This window comes from Cydia pomonella, chromosome 4 (genome assembly GCF_033807575.1).
Source record: "Cydia pomonella isolate Wapato2018A chromosome 4, ilCydPomo1, whole genome shotgun sequence".
Classification (NCBI taxonomy): domain Eukaryota; kingdom Metazoa; phylum Arthropoda; class Insecta; order Lepidoptera; family Tortricidae; genus Cydia; species Cydia pomonella.
This window is the reverse complement of record NC_084706.1, coordinates 17928785-17949186: the sequence shown is the minus strand read 5'-3', so window position 1 is coordinate 17949186 and position 20402 is coordinate 17928785. Positions and strand designations below refer to the sequence as shown.

Genomic DNA, 20402 nt, shown 5'->3' with positions numbered 1-20402 from the left:
GCCAATCGCGCAGCCTTACAGAAGAATTCCAATTCCTTTGGAAACAAAGGTTGAGGAGAAAATTACAGAGTTACTTGAAAAGGATATAATTGAAGAAGTCCAGGGCCCCTCAAATTGGATATCTCCCATAGTTCCTATAATCAAAGAAAACGGTGACATTCGACTCTGCGTTGACATGAGACGGGCAAATAAAGCAATTAAAAGGGAAAATCATCCATTACCGACTATGGACCAGCTACTACCAAAGTTTAGGAATGCTACAGTGTTCAGTAAATTGGATATCAAAGATGCATTCCATCAACTAGAAATCCATCCAAAGTCACGGGATATAACGACGTTCATATCTGGAAAAGGTGTCTATAGATACAAAAGATTAATGTTCGGCATTACATGCGCTCCTGAAATATTTCAAAAAACTCTTGAACGCATATTAATTGGATGTGAGGGAGTTGTAAACTTAATTGACGACATATTAGTTTTTGGCGAGGATCAAAAGGAGCATGATGCCAGACTTGAGAATGTGCTGAAGGTACTTAAAGAGCATGATATCGTTCTAAAAGAAGATAAATGTATCTACAACGTTAATAAAATCCAATTTTTAGGACATGAACTAATTAATAAAGGAATTCGACCACTAGATAAATATGTATCGGCTATTATGGACTTTAGAGCACCCCGAACAATCTCGGAATTGCAAAGTTTTTTAGAACTCGTCAACTATGTAGCGATCTTGGTACAAACAAATGAAGCTGGTCCACGCATAATAGCTTACGGCAACAGAACCTTAACGGAGTGCTCGTATCGAACGATGGGTATTACGTCTACAGTCATACGACTTCATAGTTATATATCGTCCGGGAAAAACCAACATTGCTGACTCCCTTTCCAGACTATGTAACCTCGACGAACGGAATAACAACACTAATGGAAAAGATTTTGTACAAAACATAGTAGAACAGATAAGACCAGTAGCAATATCGCTGCAAGAAATCGAGAGCAGTTCTAAAGAAGACTCAGATATACAAAAAGTAAAGACAGGCCTGTATGACTCCAAATGGGACCAACAAATAAAGAGTTACAAAATCTTAGAAAACGAGTTGTGTTTTTGTGGCGATATTCTTTTAAGGGGTAATAAAATTGTAATACCAAAAACACTGCGAGGAAACGTTTTAGAAGCCGCCCACGAAGGACATCCTGGAATCGTTGGTATGAAAGCTAGACTTAGAGCTAAAGTATGGTGGCCCAGGTACGATAATGACGTTGAGAGACTGGTTAAGTCGTGTAAAGGGTGCACCCTTGTTTCAGCGCCAAATCCCCCAAATCGGATCAAGAGAAGGGAATTGCCAACACACCCCTGGGTTGATATTGCAATTGATCTCTTGGGTCCCTTGCCGTCCGGAGATTACCTTCTGGTAGTAATCGACTACTATTCGCGGTATAAAGAAATAAAGGCATGCCGCGATATATCAAGCAAGGCTATGATAGCCATATTGAAGGAAATGTTTAGTCGACTAGGATGTCCAATCACGATTACGGCAGACAACGGTAAACAGTTCATAGTCAGGAATTTAGAGAATTTTGCCAACTAAATGACATTCATTTGTTCAACACTATCCCTTATTGGCCCCAGCAAAATGGAGAGGTGGAGCGTCAGAACAGGGACATTATTAAACGTTTGAAGATAAGTCAAATTGACAAAAAGAACTGGAAAGATTCACTCTTGGAATATCTGACTATGTATAATAGTACTCCCCATACGACAACGGGAAAGACGCCAGCAGATTTATTTTTCCAACGGAAATTTAGAGACAAGATACCAATGATAGATACGCTTGAATATATTCATAAAGACCAAGATATGGACTTCAGAGACAGGGACAGAGAACAAAAAGAAAAAGGAAAAGGAGAGTTGAGGATGGAAACATAATAGTAGGGGACGAGGTTTATGTGAAAAATATGAACAAAACAAACAAGTTAGCTCCAAATTATGAGCCAACCCCACACACTGTAGTATCTTATAAAGGTGGAGATGTAAACATTGAAAATAATGAAACTGTACAAAGACTGAGAAGAAACATGATGCATTTAAAAAAGGTCGAAGGACAATGGAAAATCTTGGATGAAGAAACGACAGAGACGAATGATTGCGAGTCAGATAATTAAATATATATCTTAAGTTTAATAAGGGATAAGAGGAAGACGTGAAATAAAGCTAATGCATGAAGCGCAAAACTATTGCTAAAAATATAATTAGGAAGTTGAAGTATAAAAAGTACTAAGGAAGCCAAGGAAGTTAATGACGAAGTAAAATAGCACTTGTGTTAAAGTGTTGATTAACTTGACAGTTAAAAATAAAAAATAAAGATGATTATTGAAATTACGGTTTTATTTAATTATCCTAAAATAATAATAATAATAATAATAGAACAAACTTAACAATAAGGAAGGGATGTAGTATACGTGCGAAAGAGAAGCGTATATCTGTCGTCTCCTGCGCACGAACACGGACGCTAGGCGCGCGCATGCGCGCAGTCTCATGTTGGATGCCGAAGCGAAGTTACGTGTTACGTTGTGGCAAGGTAAGGAGCCGATATTCATTGTTGTGTTGTGAAACTTGTGAATCCATCAATACTGTGTAATCTGAGGCAACTACTACAGCAAGTTAAGTACTTTAGGGAAGGGAATGACATGTGACATGTAGTAATTATAGCAAATAATATTAGGATATATTAGCATAAAAAATACCGATACAATATTAGGTTAGGACAATCATAAACGGCATTAGAGCTTTAGATCAAACGATCATTATGGGAATGCAAAAATAGGAAAAGGAACTTAAAAATCGCGATATATACTCGTAGCTGATTATTTTTACTCCGCGGTAAAAATAAACTACTCGTTTTACTTTGTCGTCAGGAAATATCTAGGTACACCTGTCCCGGTTTTGGGTTTGACAGGTTTTTTATTGGATTCTCGATTTTCTATTCATTGAGTTAGGGTGTTTTGGTAACTGGACCGTGAAATAAATGTGGCTAATACTGTGCACATAGCTATACAAAGGTAGACTCGTAGCCCGATTAATGTAAAAAGGAATTTCAGTTTTTACGAAGTCCATTATATATTTTTTTATTATATCTTAGGTAAGCTCGCTTAAAGGTGTGTAGGAATACTCCAATAGATTTCTTAATTTAAAAAGTGGAAAACAAAACAAATAAGAAGATAAACATTAGAAGAAACAGAAGAAAAAGAAAATTAATTTATTCAGGACGCATAATATAATATTGCTTAAAACTATTACAACACTTTTATTGTACTTAAAACGTACGTAAACGTCACTGAAAAGGTCGCCCTCAGTTTGATATCAAGTTACAAGTTAGTTAGTTGAGCCTGAGGGCCTACCGCGAACCACGTTCGACGTGTTGCGTGTTGTTGCCACTTAGATACGAATTTACAAGTGCGACAGAGAGGCAACACGTCGAACGTGGTTCCCGGTAGGCCCTCTGGTCTTCTGTGGAAACCTGACATAGCGATCACGTGAGCCCGTGAGTCTTTGCGTCTATAGGACTCCAAATAATATTTAATAGAATAAGTTTTTGGCATACATTTAATTTTTGGTACAAGCTTTTATCGCTGACTCTACTTTTCTTTCCACAGGTAACTAATACTCATCGATACAATTTTAAAAATCCCAAACACAATTAGGTTGCGTTGTTTTATCACAGAGTTCCTCCACCTCCTGTCTCCATCATCAAATCAGCTCGATGGTACCATAGTATTACATTGTAACCCGACTTACATTTATGTTTGCAAATTTTCAGCTTAGTCGGAAATCGGGAAGTGGGTCAAATTTAGCTTCCAAGATTTGACCCACACATACATACCTACTACCTAACAGGGCAAGTTAGATAAAAGCTTGTAAAAATACCGACATCTGAAAACAACTTGAAATGCCCTTAAAATTATTTACGGCCATAGTGCATCTCGTAACAATTAATAAGTATTAGCCCCAAGACTTAAAATACTTGACGTGGAGGTGGTCTTCGTAACCTGTTCCATTTCACCAAACATCACTGTTTAATTTCAAATGCTTGGTTTTTAGATGGAAATAATGATCCTCATTGATTCCATCATCAGAAATCGACCTTGATAAAAATGTTGAACAATCTTAACGAAGAAGACATATCGCCGAACGTGAGGTGCACGTGAGATCAGCAGTTCCATTTCATCAAATTTAACATTTTAAACGTAAATGCTTATTTAATTTGTTGATGAAAATACAAAAACCACTATGTATTCCTATAAGATTTTAGGAGTTCCTCCGATTTCTCATGGATCCCATCATTAGCACTAAATTTTGGCAAAAAGGGACCAATGTGTACGTAAGTATAGGTCTATTAGATATACTTTAAACCAAAAAAAAAAACAAATCGGTTAAGAAAGTTTTATAACGAGGAAATCAAGCATAAAGATCAGAACAATGATGCAGGAAACTATAATTAGAAAGCCTCTACTCAATAAAATCAAAACATTACATTTTATTTATTTTCAAATTCAATAATTTACAAAGCTCTCAGCTGATTTTAACCAAATTTAAAAGGTGACGGCCCGGTGACGTGTAGGTGACATTCACTATTGTGTTCGTAGGTGTATGTCGGTACCTAACTACCTAGCGGGCGGCAGGCGGCCGGTGGCTAATATACACCGTGGGCTCGACTCGAGTAACCCCACAGATTTTAACCACGCGTTCCTGAGGTCATAAGGAGCCAAAAATATTAAGTAAGTACTTATATGATTTTTGGTTTGGTGTAAAATACACGCGTTTTCTGTACACGACACGTTATTTCTTTTCACATCTTGGCGAAAACAAAACATTACAACGAATAAGTACCTAAAGTTTATATATAGATAGACAGATAAATTTTGAGTTTCCTTTAAAACTTTAATGTCTACCAATAGGTGTGTCTGAACGAAGTCACATAGTGGCAATGTCGCAGCCAAAAAGGCGTTTTCCACCGAGTTATTACCGAAACAAAAGTTCACAAGAATCGTCATTATCTTTAACACAAGACCGATTTCAGAAAACATTTTAAAACTTTAAAAAAAATATAAAAAATATTTTTGAAATTTTGTATGAAAAATTTCTACTCGCACCGTTGTACACAGCATCTTACGTAAGCGAACAACTCGCGGCGGGCGGCCCACGACATTCGCGTTTGCAACGAGTCCTACGTGGGCGGATATTTCTATTTCTAATGGTATCATCAATTTCAACTGGCTAACTATCACGGTTCATGAGAACGACAGACAGACGGACGGACGGACGGACGGACAGCGGAGTCTCAGTAATAGGGTCCCGTTTGACCCTTTGGGTACGGAACCCTAAAAAGAGGAAATACAATCCGTGTAGGTATAAGCGAATTTTCGTACGAGTGTAGGTAAAGCTGCCTTGAACAACATACTAAAGGGGGAAAGTAAATTTTCATTATTTTCCCTATTTGGAAGTATTTGGTATTAATATAATCAGTAATCATTTATTGCTTTCATAGGCAAGTAGGTAAAATAGGTTAACACCTAATCCTAACCTAATTAATTTGGATATCGGACAGGTATGAACCCTGTAGGGCACTCCAAATTACAATTAGTATGCCGGATTTAGAGGTCTGGAGGCCTCGGGCAATAAAGGAGTGGAGGCCCCCTGGCCCCAAATTATTTTCCAAATAAAATGGTAAATTTTCCGAAGTCTCTATTGTGGCCCTCCCCTAAATCCGGCCCTGAATTTATTTTATTCATTTAACTAACTTAACTAATAATAGCAGCCAAGTCTTTTTCCAAAGACCGATGTGCGTTGTGACTTGTGCAATATTTATCGCGGGGTGCTGTAACTACTCACTGTAACAGTTATAGCCTACATAGATTTTGTGGTTTTCGACGAAGTTTTTGTGGCAAAATAAAGTGCTTGACAAAATCCAATATCGACATGTCTGTTATCGGTGTTACCTCAAAGTTATACATATTATTAACATCGCATAAGATTAAGAAGATAACTACCACAACACGTTCAATGTATTCTTTGATGTATTGGTAGTTTCCTATTCTTTTGGCACTGTGTACTACAATTTACGTTTTATTTTTGAGTACTAAATATATTTATGTAAAACAGAAATTATGTACCGATTTGTAATTGATTTGCGTTCTTGAAATTTCTCTATAACTGACTTATCGATAACAAATTTATCGATGTTTCATTTTCTCAAACACTCGTTTTTTGCCCAAAAAACTTCTAAGTCTGGTTATAGCATTTGGAATGTAAAAGTATATACCTTCCTACTTAGAAATTACAGATGCACAATTACTTACACATGTTGACCAAATCTACTATTTATTTACATTGAATGCTAATAAATTACATGACATTTACACGCCATGGGTGTTATCTGAATCAATACCAATGATTATTATGACTTGGAATTAACTCATCCATCCATCTTAATGTCAAGTAAGTTATGGAATATTATTATGCAGTAACTAGACATAAAAAGTTTGCCATAATCATAACGCGGTACTCATGAAATACACACCCCTAACGTCATTTGTGTCCGCGGCCGGCAAAATATCCAACTTTGTCGCTTACCATAAGGACGAGATTTGCTTGTATCTTTGTACGGATAGCCTGTCAAAACATGGTAAACGACAAAGTGGGACATTTTGCCGGCCGCGGATACATTTTATTTATAGGCAGGGTTGCTTGATGGTGGAGGCTGACAGCTTTTCTAGCAAAAACGAGGGATTGACCAAAAGAAATATCGTCCTAACTGTTATCGATACGTAAAGTGGAGTTCCATAGAAATTGCAAATAATGTACTTAAACAAATATGACAGATTTTGTTAGCATTTGACGTATACTTAAGAGTCCTTATTCCTACAGACGAGCGTATTTTGTAAAATGCTTCCTTTTTCATTCAAGATTACGACGTAACTATTAGTATTTATTCAAAAACTGGTAACGTACTTAAATAATCGCTTCCTAAACTAGCGGCTCCAACAGTTCAAATTTTCATTTTCTCTTTTAAACCTCTTTTTTAATGAGTTTTTTTGGGAGTCTTTTCCAAATTTTGCAGTGAGATGTAGCGTTTCGGTTCTCAATTTTGCTGTAAACAAGAATCATTTGGTACATGAATGACTACAATTTGATTCAACATATCTCGTACGAGGGGCTGGAATGATTAACAATCGAAGATTCATTTGAAAAAACTGATAAAATACCTTTCGAGTTTTCTTCATTTTCTTGGCGAAAACAGGGTTTTATTATATTTTTTTTCCGCAAATTGTACGCATATTTTGCTTTAAAAATAATATTATAGCAAACTGTAACTTTATGTTAACCTATAAAAAAAAAAACATAACTATGGGACCTACATTGCCATAAATTTATATTTTTTTAAAACACGTATAAATCACGCAGCAGCGACGCCCCGCTCTCAGTCCGCGCGGAGCGCGCTTAGAGGACGGACCTGTGCTCGATTGTCAGGCATTCGTTGCGATCGTAATCAGCTACGGAGTTCCGAGAAGTGCTATATACTGCGATTAGAAAATCTTAATAAAAGTTCATTTTTTACACTATGCTTAACAGACTCTCGCTTATTGATGGATTTTCAGTGGTCCTTTTTTTTATACTACGTCGGTGGCAAACAAGCTTACGGCCCGCCTGATGGTCAGCAGTATCCGTAGCCTATGTACGCCTGCAACTCCAGAGGAGTTACATGCGCGTTGCCGACTCTAACCCCCTCCCGCCCCTCGTTGAGCTCTGGCAACCTTACTCACCGGCAGGAACACAACACTATGAGTAGGGTCTAGTGTTATTTGGCTGCGATTTTCTGAAAAACGCATTTTTACTTGAAATTACGTTAGGGTTTGCATTTGCATTATTATTTTTGACCCGGATGAAGTCCAAGTTCTCATGATGGAGTCAGGAGTTGGTCACCAGAACTCTTAATCTACTCATTATAATCCCACCGTGTTTGGGCTCAAAAGATTTGCCCTGACGAACACCATCGATCTAGATGAGGTCCAGGGTCTTATGATGGAGTCAGGAGTTGGTCACCAGGACTCTTAATCTACTTATCATAACGCCATCGTGTTTGGGCTCAATAGATTTGCCCTGACGAGCACCATCAATCTAGATAAAGTCCAGGGTCTCATGATGGAGTCAGGAGTTGGTCACTAGAACTCCTAATCTACTCATTATAATTCCATCGTGTTTTGGCTCAAAAGATTTGCCCTGACGAGCACCATAGATCTAGATGAGGCCCAGGGTCTCATGATGGAGTCAGGAGTTGGTCACCAGAACTCCTAATCTACTCATCATAACTCCATCGTGTTTGGGCTCAATAGATTTGCCTTAACGAACACCATCGACCTAGATGAGGTCCAGGGTCTCATGATGGAGTCAGGAGTTGGTCACCAGAACTCCTAAACTACTCATCATAACCTCATCGTGTTTGGGCTCAATAGATTTGCCCTGACGAGCATCATCAATCTAGATAAAGTCCAGGGTCTCATGATGGAGTCAGGAGTTGGTCACTAGAACTCCTAATCTACTCATTATAATTCCAACGTGTTTGGGCTCATGAGATTTGCCATGACGAGCACCATCGACCTAGATGAGGTCCAGGGTCTCATGATGGAGTCAGGAGTTGGTCACCAGAACTCCTAATCTACTCATCATAACTCCATCGTGTTTGGGCTCAATAGAGTTGCCCTGACGAGCACCATCAATCTAGATCAGGTCCAGGGTCTCATGATGGACTCAGGAGTTGGTCACCAGAACTCCTAGTCTATTCATCATAACTCCATCGTGTTTGGGCTCAAAAGATTTGCCCTGACGAGTACCATCGATCTAGATTAAGTCGAGGGTCTCATGATGGACTCAGGAGTCTAATCTATTCATCATAATGGTAATTTGATGGTGCTTGTCGGGGTAAATCTATTGAGCCCAAACACGATGGAGTTATGATAAATAGATTACGAGTTCTGGTGACCAACTCCTGACTCCATCATGAGACCCTGGACTTCATCTAGATCGATGGTACTCGTCAGGGCAAATCTTTTGAGCCCAAACACGATGGAATTATAATGAGTAGATTAGGAGTTCTAGTGACCAACTCCTGACTCCATCATGAGACCCTGGACATCATCTAGATTGATGGTGCTCGTGAGGGCAAATCTATTGAGCCCAAACACAATGGAGTTATGATGAGTAGATTAGGAATTATGGTGACCAACTCCTGACTCCATCATGAGACCCTGGACTTCATCTAGATCGATGGTACTCGTCAGGGCAAATCTTTTGAGCCCAAACACGATGGAATTATAATGAGTAGATTAGGAGTTCTAGTGACCTACTCCTGACTCCATCATGAGACCCTGGACCATCTAGATTGATGGTGCTCATCAGGGTAAATCTATTGAGCCCAAACTCGATGGAGTTATGATGAGTAGATTAGGAGTTCTGGGGAGTTCTGGTGACCAACTCCTGACTCCGTCATGAGACCCTGGACCTCATCTAGATCGATGGTGTTCGTCAGGGCAAATCTTTTGAGCCCAAGCACGATGGAATTATAATGAGTAGATTAGGAGTTCTGGTGACCAACTCCTGACTCCATCATAAGAACCTGGATGGACTTCATTCGGGTCATAAATAATAATACAAACCCTAACGTGATTTCAAATAACACTGAAACTCTATAGCACTAATGTGCGCAAACGATTGGCATCTTGACTAGGCAGCATGGGTGCGTAGCCACCATGCCAATCGATACGACAACGAAACATCTCTCTCTCGTACTAATATGCACAAACGATTGGCATCTTGGCTGGGCAGCATGGGTGCGTAGCCAACATGCCAAACGTTTACGATACGACAAGGAAACACTATCTGTCTCTCTATCGCACTAATATGCGCAATCGATTGGCTTCTTGGCTAGGTATTATGGGTGCGTAGCCAACATGCCAATCGTTTACGATACGACAACGAAACACTACTGTCTCTCTATCGCACTAATATACGCAAACGATTGGTATTTTGGCTAGGCACCAAGCAAGTGTGTGGCCAACATGCCAATCGTTTACGATACGACAACGAAACACTATCTGTCTCTCTATCGCACTAATATACTTTATTTATACCTGCAGTCATTTACTAACTTCTTCATTTTCCATTGGTGTGAAAGAGACAGAATAAAGAGCAAGGGTTATAGTACACTCTGTAGTCTGTACACTTAGTAATAGTGTACATAAAAAAAACTACTGTGCATATAAAATAAAATAAAGAGTGCCCATATGATATCATATAACACTAAAATTAATGTTGCTTGAAATTATATTGAAAACTATCAAGATTATTCTAGTCTGCATTGAAACGCGCGTCGCGTTGCCGGCGCTCGCGTACCGAGCGCCAACGCCATCTATCGAGCGTTATTTCGTGAAATCGGAGAACGCTCCAAGGATTAAGGGCTCTTAACCTAAAAAAATACGATGATAGTTTTTACTGAAATATTAATAGGTAATTAAAATATAATTTAACTATCAGGTAATTAATATAAATAAAAGATTTAAGCATATTAAAACGTTGATAAAATCATGATTGTCCACAAAAAGTGCGAGATTACGAAGAAATGACGGTAAATTGGTTTGATAACATTATTTGCCATCTTCTTATTACATTAGCCATTTTTTATTACTTTAGGGTAGGTACCTACTTAATGGGCCAATTTATTTTGCTATCGATTTTTTTGTTTTCGTTAGATTTTGATAGAATAGGGAGTATTACTGCAATGTTCTGCCGCCAAAGTGCAGCACTAACCTATGCAATAGTGCACCTATCGTAAACCATAGACTAACTTATACATACTGTGCCTTAAACTGTTTTTTGCACAGAGAGACATGGAGCGCGCCATGCTCGACATTAAACTTCAAGACCGAGTGAGGAATGTCGAGATCTGACGCCGCACTAAGGTGCGAGCAGGCAGGAATCGGGCAGGACATGTTGCCAGGCAGAGTGATGGCAGGTGGACCAAAATGTTGACGGATTGTTGTGGATGACATTCGAAAAACCGGGATAAGTGGCGTACACGAAGATGACAGCTGTCACTGAACCCAAGCTATGTGAAAAATATTATACAAGGGGCCTACCGGGAAACGCAAAAATCTAAATTTATACATTTAACAACGTGTTTTAAACAACACAAACATTTGAGAAATTTGCTGCTAGAGGTAGACATTTGGCAGAAATTATCTTCCGTATACAATTGCCAACCCTGAATAATATATTTATGAAAAAATATTTAGTAAATTGTGCACTTAATATAATTAAAATTTTCCAACAAAGTCTATCACTCTTATTTGCTCACCCTGTATATATAATCTTGGTATATTCCCAAAGGCAACACATATTATATGTATAGTCTGTTAAGCCATTTTCGTCAGTAGAAAAAAGCGGCAAATTATAAAAAAATGATTTATATTCTTATAACATTTCGGTGATTTACAATTCAGTAACATTTTATACATATATATATTTATCTTTAACTTTTTGTCAACCACTCGTTTTTGACAGAAATAATCTAGGTATTTAATAATGTAGGATACCCCCTATCTCCTACATTATTCATCACAGTTTTACAGCATATTATGAAGAAACTAGATTGGTCAAAAAAAGGCATAAACATAAAAGGAAAATTCTTGAGCAATTTACGCTTCGCTGACGACCTAGTTCTTTTCTCAGGGACAGCGTCACAATTGCAAGGGATGATAAACGAACTTAATTGTGTTAGCCGTGATATTGGTTTGGAATTAAATATCGATAAAACGAAAATCATGTCCAACAACGCTCATAGACCCATTTTCGTCGAAAATAGACAGTTAGAGTATGTACAGCAATATATATACTTAGGTAAACAACTATCTCTATCAAAGTCTAGACACTGTGACGAATTAGAAAGACGTATTACAATGACGTGGAATAAATTCTGGAGCCACAAGGAAGTTCTAAAATCTAACATACCCTTAAGACTAAAAAAGAAAATTATGGACTCATGTCTCTTACCTTGTCTTTCTTACGCGAGCCAAACATGGATCTATAATGCATATACGAAAAGAAAAATTATGACTTGCCAAAGAGCCATGGAGCGGAGCATCATGAACCTAAAACTTAGAGATAAACAACGCCATACGGTTATAAGGGAAAAGACTAAAGTTATCGACGCACTATCACATTGCATGAAACTAAAATGGAAATGGGCTGGTCACGTGGCACGAATGGACAACAAAAAATGGACAAAAAGAGTCACTACATGGGCGGGACCTCCCGGTAAAAGAAAGTCAGGCCGCCCACTCGAAAGATGGACCGAAGAATTAAAAAAGTTTGCCAGCGACGATTGGGTAACAATAGCCCAAGACAGGGGAATGTGGAGTAAAATGGAGGAGGCCTTTACTCGTCAAGAGGTCCTTAATAATAATAAAATAAAAAAAAATGACTAAACTTATTGTACAAAATTACCACTGTTTTGAAAATGCATGTAAATTAGTTTGATAATATTTAATTTAATTTAATTTATTATTGTATTATTTATTAATTTAATTATGAAATGTATTATTAAGGAATTAAATGGCTTAAATAAATAAATAAATATTTATCTTTAACTTTTTGTCAACCACTCGTTTTTGACAGAAATAATCTAGGTATAAGTACATAATATTTATTGTTCCCGGCATGAACTCCAAAATCCCGACATTTTAAAATATATCCATTTTCATCTCTTTCAATCTCACAAACCTAACTGTAGGTAATTTTGAAGCGGTGATGGATATTTAATACATGATTCAAATATATTATTATTTTAGTATGTATTGTAGCAAAATTGCTACATAATCATCTGTCGGTTTATTTTTAAACTTCTTCTAGTTGTCAGCTGGCTCAGTTCTCTTTCTGTTGTCTCTCTATGCGGTTTCATAATTCAGGCGTTGATGGTTAGATGGCGCTTTTAGCAAAAAAAAAGAAAAAGAAAGCGCCGACCTTTTTTTGTATAATTCCTGGCCGTTTCTAATAAATTAAGTGCTTATTTGCGCTTATTTTGAATTTAAATTTTTATGGAATATTCGAAAAAGAGAAGATTGAAGTTGTTTTTTCGGCAGATGGTTTGGTGAATTTGGAGTGGAGAAGTCGTTTGTGTTCCCGGGTCGTTTTAAACCAGTTTTGCAATTTATAGCCAGTTTAATAGTTAACACGAAGTCTTTTTAAGTGCGCATAAATCCACGGGTGGAGAAGTTCCTGGTAACAGTTGACTACCAAAGGCGCGCGTAAATCGGCGTTCGAAGAGGAGAGGCCTCTCATAAACAGTTGGTCTCCAAAGCCGTGCGCAGGTCGGCGCTAAGCAGTGGTGAAGTGAAGAAACCTCATCGTTATCGCCCGGTCTGTTGCCATACGCGCTAGCGAGGAAGCGACAGGTCTCCAAAGCCGTGCGCAGGTCGGCGCTAAGCAGTGGTGAAGTGAAGAAATCTCATCGTTATCGCCCGGTCTGCTGCCATACGTGCTCGCCAGAAAGCGAGTAAGGCTTACCTCGTCGGCTTGTTTAAAGTCGCCAACTTGTGCGCCATCCATTCTACACAAGTAAACCTGAATCCAGCTGCCGGTACCTTGGCGTGTGCCACATTCATCCCCTTTACCCTGTTTCCACTGAAATATTTTTGTTTTTAAATTTTAACGTCAGTATTATCTAGTTCTAATTATTTCTTGTGTATTTTTGTGTTATATTTTTAATTTATCCATTTGCTAAAGTTCTGTGATCCGCCATACTAAATTTTCCTAAAAATTCTAAAAGCCTCTTTTGTCGGGCTGTTTAATTAACCGGTTAAAAATTTAGGTATCATGCGCCATCGTATCAACCCTCATAGTCCATAATTATTCATCACATTAATTCATTTTTTTCTCTAAATTTTCAGCCGTATTTTTTTATTGTTGGGCATTCAAGAATAAAATCATGATTGGAATAAGAATTTGTAAGAATAAAATCACGTTGATTTTATTCCCGTCAAAATTATTTCAAATAATTCCGTCTGGAATAATTCTTCGGTGAGGAAATTGAATGGAAATAAATTATTCTTATTCAAATAAAAAAACATGATTTTTATTTGAAATAATATTCCATGAATAAGAATTGTAACGTGAGAATTTTTCTTAATAAATCCGATGAAGCTGGTATGTACCTAAGTATGTCATGTATGAAAGTAGGTAGGTATAGATTTGGATGGACTACGGACGAACGCAATTCTTTAGTAAAACCCATGGGAATCGGGTTGTATGGAGCCGCCGCTACTGCAAAATACATTAATTTGTTTAAGTTATGATGACTTTATTATATATATTTTCATGTTTCTAAATTAACTTCGGTGCTTTTAGTGTTCTTGTTGTTACCGAACATTTATTACTGAGTTATTACATGGTCTTTTTAAATACCTGTTATTTAAATTTTCTTCACATTATTAAACGGCAAAATAACATGCTCAAAGATCTTTTGAAGAGCCGCCAGCCGCAGGTGTTCAGTAAAATCATAAAACATCAAAGTGCTTGCCAAGACACATCGAATGAGCCGAAACACGGTGTCTTTATTTTTTTTACTTTAGGCGTTCCTTTGGCCACCTTCTGGCTCCATCATCAGACCAGCTTCATGACACCATAATATTGCACAGTCACCAAGTCCACCAGATACTCAAGTATACGAAATTTGAGTCAAATCGAACGTCAGGAAGTGGTAGTAAATCGACTCGCAAGATTGACCTAACGATAACTTCGAACTTCATTCTTATTCTAAATAACATGTTATTCCACTAAAACCTTATTTAGAATAACTCCATTTCTGGAATAATTATTCCGTCTTTTATTCTTCATTAAAAATAAAAATTGCATGATTTATTCCATTTCATGTTATTTTAAAATAAAAAGGGATGGATTTATTCTTATTCCATTGTTGGAATAAGAATAGAGTTTCTGTTTTTATTCCTATTCTTATTCGAATTGATTTTTGCCCAACACTGGGCCGAGGCGGCGCACTCAGGCGAGGAAAACGCGCGCGCGATTTATATTGATTAAAAACCCCTAAACACTTATTATTAAAATTCTTTTGATAATAGTTTTCTACAATGTATTTAAATTAGACTACTTACATTAAACCAGTTTATGACGTTAGGTACTTCCATCGTATGCCTACTTTGACGAAAAATGTATTTACATATTTACACACACTTCGTAACTAAACTTATGAGCAAAACTGGTCACTCTGTATGCAAATCTCCATTATCAACTGACCCGTTCTCATTGCTCATACCTGTATTTAAATTATGAATTACATAGTTACCTATAGAATTTTCTTGAACACAACCTAGTTTACTTTCTTAGCATACTGCGTTAGGTTTCCTGTGCCCAGCATTGGTACTCTGCTCACGTTAAAGTAAAGGAAATAATAATAATATGAAACCCAGAAATACGCAACTCCAAGAGCGCAATAAACCGAAGTCATCATCAGAGGCAAGAATGGCAGAGTTTTGTCCAAACCCCAGATAGTATGAATGAAATTCTCGTAAACGCACAGTAGTATTAGACCATACACGTACAACGATTCCAGAAGACCCAGCATAGGAAGGCGTAGGAAACCACGCCGAGGTTTCTTCTTGGGCTTTACAGGCTGCTCATATAATCTTGGTATATTCCCAAAGGCAATTGCGCTATGACTTAACAACATGAATATTTTGATGGATAGAAGACTTTTTGGATATAATAAAGGAAATAAAGAGTAGTGACCGATGGGGGACAGAAGAAGAAATAGTCTTCCGTCAACATCGCCGAGTACCGACAAGAAACTGAAACAAATGATTCAATATAAGTACGACGAATAAAACAAGGTGACGGACACTATCTATATATACTACACAAAATAGCGTTACTTTAATATTCAGCGCCATCTATTTAACGTAAGTTGAGTTATTTTGAACAGAGGTGTAGAGGCCGAACATAACGGATTGAACTGAGGCTAGCTTCATTACAACTCAATTTCCTTTCAATAGATATCCCTACCGAGAACACCGAAGTTCGCAAATTGCGGGCATCTTTCTCTTTTACTCCAATTAAGGCGTAATTTGATACAGGGCTATAACCACGAAAATCGAAGTTCGTCAATTGCGGGCATTCTTCTCTGCCACTCTAATTACGTCTTAGTGAGATTAAAAGAGAAAGATCCCCGCAATTTGCGAATTTCGGTGTTCACGGTAGGCCCTGCGAGGTCTAAGCGTCAAAATGAATAGAATAGCTTCCTGCTGCTTTAGTGACGCCTTATGTTAAATATAGACATATTTATAGAATTTCAGGAATATTTTGCGTAGACATAGTCCGTCTTCTTGTTTTATTCTTCTATAGCCGGGTCCACACAGAGCGATCATACGCGCGAGGCAATTTCCTCACGCACAAAACGTAGACGTGCCTCGGTTGAGGCGGCGCGTGCGTTTTCCTCGCCCGAGCGTGACGCTCGGCCGAGGCACGTCTACACTGACCGTTTTGTGCGTGAGGAAATTGCCTCGCGCGTATGTTCGCTCTGTGTGGACCCGGCTAATAATTAAGTATCTAAGCAAAATATATTCTAATTCGAATATAATATAATAATACATCTCTTTTCTTACCTTAATGGTATTAAAATCAAAAGGATAGCCTTTTCGTGAACATGCCAGCTGAACATGAACGACGTAGTAGCACATAATACCAGACATCTGAAAACGAAAATTCACAATATTTATATATTTCGTTTAAAATACGAGTACAGAAATCAAGTAGTTACAAACGTAGTGATTATATGCTCTTTGGTAGTTACAATAATTTGACAGCTGCCAAAATACCTTTCTATTAAACTATTACCAAAGAGAATTTGAAATAGCCCATCTTACTATACACAGGGAAACTTATTATGATTCAAACTAAACTATGATTGAACCAATATTACAGCAATATTTTTAACATGGTAATATAGGTACTGAACCTACTCAAAAGTTAGGGCCATAATAAGGGGTTAATTCTTTATAAAATACGAACCTCACAAAACTAACAGTTCTGTACTTTCTGTCAGCTCCAAGATGCCAAAGTTTTACCAGAGCTGGTATCATAAAAATGGCAGTCAATGCCATAGTATGTATTGGCTTTATGGATGCCAGCACCACATGATCAAACTCTTGCACCAGCCCACCCGTCATGGAAACCTCCACCTTGGGCACATCTATGCCTGCCCGCGGTACTGAATTGTAAACAGAATACGATTATTTTAAATAAAAAAGACAAAGCAGGATCATAAAACATGTTAGAATAATTATTTATTTAAAAAATCAATCCTTAATAAACTACTTGACAAGAGTAGAATGCAAATTTCGTTTTATTTCTGACCTCACCTCACTGCTGGGAGTTCTGGGTAAAGGTTTAAGTGAAAATATTCCTTTTAAGCACAACAAGTTACATAGTGTAACTTACAGTACAATCATGCCTGCAGTTGTAAAACTAGTAGTGTTGGTCAAATGATCTATAATACTCACAAGCATGCTGCAGCACCTTGTCTGAAAAATTGTAGAGTGCCCAGAAATTGGGAGCCCAGTATGCATGGCACAAGCCTCTTTTAAATGGAAACAATCTTGAAATAATCTAAAAAAAGTCATTTACAAAAATTTAATGTTTGTTTCTGCTAGTTCAAAAAAATACATTTATTTATGCATGTACATTTTACCTGTGGTATATGGTTCAAAAACGGTCCAAATGATAGAGCAAACACTGTAGTGACAGTAATTGCCAATTTCAGCAAATTCATGAAGGAAAAAGAGTACCATGGAGTGTGCACACCATCATTTGTTGATATGGTAAAGCAATATGCTCTGAGCAAATGCACAACATACACGGGTGCCACATATAGGTAAATGTGCTTTAAGTTCAGCAGAACTGCAAACCATAGCGCTGCACACACATAATTACCCTGTAACAAATGTTAGGTGTTAATAGTTTACACATTTAGCACCTTTACTTTGAAACTACTAGAAATATCTTCTTATTGGGTAATAATACCCAATCAGAACTTTGTGCAACTTAGCACAGGAATGCACAACAAGAAATTAGCCTACTTTAGCTATTACTATTCATTTTTATTTGAGATAAAATTGCTGTTAAATCTGTAATTACATGTACAGTAGAAAAACGAATAAAAGCAACTGTTCAGGTCAGGCACACTAAAAAACTTTGCATTTAACTTACTCTTATCATATTTGACATGGAATAGAGAAGAAAACCATACAAAAATCCATTGTATTGAAAATGTATGTGATCTACCATCAGCAGCCCCGGGTTAGACACTAGCAGAATGAACACAAGCAGCTTACCATCACTAATAAGATTTGCACAACTGAAAAATAAATAATACATTTCTTACATACATAGCTTTGCTCTTTGTTTAGTTACATATGTAAACAGACTGGTTACACAGAGATGATTGTAACCATTTCTCTAGTTATTCTACAGCGGTATCGATATATGGGAAAAAAACCGGGACATGTATAAATAAAGGATGTGACCCTTCAATACAGTGACAGTCCCATATATATGGGACGTTTGGGAACCCTATAAATGTTGAGTATGCCTATGAATCCCATATTACAATTTATAATGGAATTATGCTTTAATGCTAGTTAAGGCGAAATTATGTACTATAGGCGAATTTAGGGTATGTATTTTAACTAATCCTTATTTTCAATAAATTGCAATATCAATAATGGGGTTTAACAAGTAATATTATACATTTACATACTATTAGAGGAGGAGATAAGTGGAGTAAAATTGTAACACTATGGCACCCTAGAGGACATAAAAGAAATAGAGGTAGGCAATTTAAAAGATGGTCCAATGAAATAGAAGACATGGCTGGAAGGACTAAAACATGGACCAGATTAGTGCAAAATAAGGTAGAGTGGAGAAGATTGGGGGAGGCCTTTGCGCAAAGGCACACAGAATCGGTTATCGTAGATTAAGCAAAACTATAGATATAGTATAAAATGTATTTCTGTTATGAGGCTATAAATAAATAAATAAATAAAAAATATTATACATACCTCTTTGCACTAGCAATATAAACCAAATCTAAAACAATTACAGATAATCTTTGGAATATCACAGTCATATCTGATGCATAGTTTAAATTATCTAACTGCAACATACGGGGATCAAACAACTTTGCAACAAATGATAAGGAATATTCCAGCCAAGCAAAGAATGGTGGATAATCCAGAGTCCATTCTGATGTAGCGTCATAGTACCACTCATTGATGGAGAGGTTGTGTGTTATTGCTAACCAGTTTCTGTGAACCTCGAAATCTGTTGAGTGGCTAAAACAAACAAATTATGCAATTATACATTTGCCTTACTCCATTTTCATGGTGAATTATATTGGTTTATGAAATATAGCTTAACGGTAACAGTGACATTGCCTAGATTACAATAATTTAGCCCCATCTGATTATTTTTAACAGCATTAACTGTTTTCTTTATTACGCCTACATAGTAAACATGTAAATCAAACATGAACTGCAACTTACTAAAGTGGAATAAATAAGCATTTGATTGTGCTCACTATCAGCACGATTTGAAATATCATTATTGACTAGTATTTTGATTAGCTCTTCATTAAAATTATGTTATTCAACTTTAATACTTTCACATTCTTGAGAGGTTATGTCGGTGAAATATTGTTTGTAAACGTCACTTAAACAAGCTGTCCAAACCATCCACAGTTTGCACAAAACCAGATCTATAAAGGTACAATAAGTATAAAGATGAAATGGTAGAGCCGGGAGATGACTGAACGAGATGCTCATATGGAACTTTCCGTAGGAGAAGCAGAGAAAGCGTTATTATTATTGTCCTTGTTACACTCGACGTCAGGCCCAAGCAAGAGTATTTTTCCGTTTCACCAAATATCAGCAAATCGATTACAAAATTTGAAATGGAAAAAAATGGATCATATGCAAACATATCAAACATTGAACTTTTTTGGCAATTAGAGATAGAAACAAAGTATTTTTTACATTTCAATTATTGTTAACGATGTGCTGATATTGAAACGGAAAACGCCTATGAGGCCCGACATCGGGACTGATTTCGGGAAGTGTGGATGTAATTGGCGCTTTAGGATTTTAATTGTATTTTAGGATCTCTTTATTGAGACTTGTTCTTTGATTGCATCGCCATCTGCGTTAAGTTTTGCACATTTATTCTCATTCACTCTAAATCAGGGACAGAATGGTCTACGGTCTTGGTCTCGACTGAAAAACTAAAA

At 37.2% G+C, this 20402-nt stretch overlaps 1 protein-coding gene across 1 annotated transcript; it reads right to left on the bottom strand.

Annotated features, from left to right (window-relative positions):
* Positions 1-3226: 3226 nt before the first annotated feature.
* Positions 3227-19911, bottom strand: LOC133517208 (probable dolichyl pyrophosphate Glc1Man9GlcNAc2 alpha-1,3-glucosyltransferase). The gene is made up of 8 exons (XM_061850414.1): positions 19663-19911; positions 19180-19452; positions 18329-18476; positions 17811-18053; positions 17623-17728; positions 17132-17330; positions 16726-16812; positions 3227-15912 (listed from the first exon to the last, which is right to left on the bottom strand). Exons 1-8 carry the CDS (start codon positions 19719-19721, stop codon positions 15435-15437), a joined length of 1593 nt encoding a protein of 530 aa, XP_061706398.1. The 5' UTR covers positions 19722-19911; the 3' UTR covers positions 3227-15434.
* Between the last annotated feature and the right edge of the window lie 491 nt (positions 19912-20402).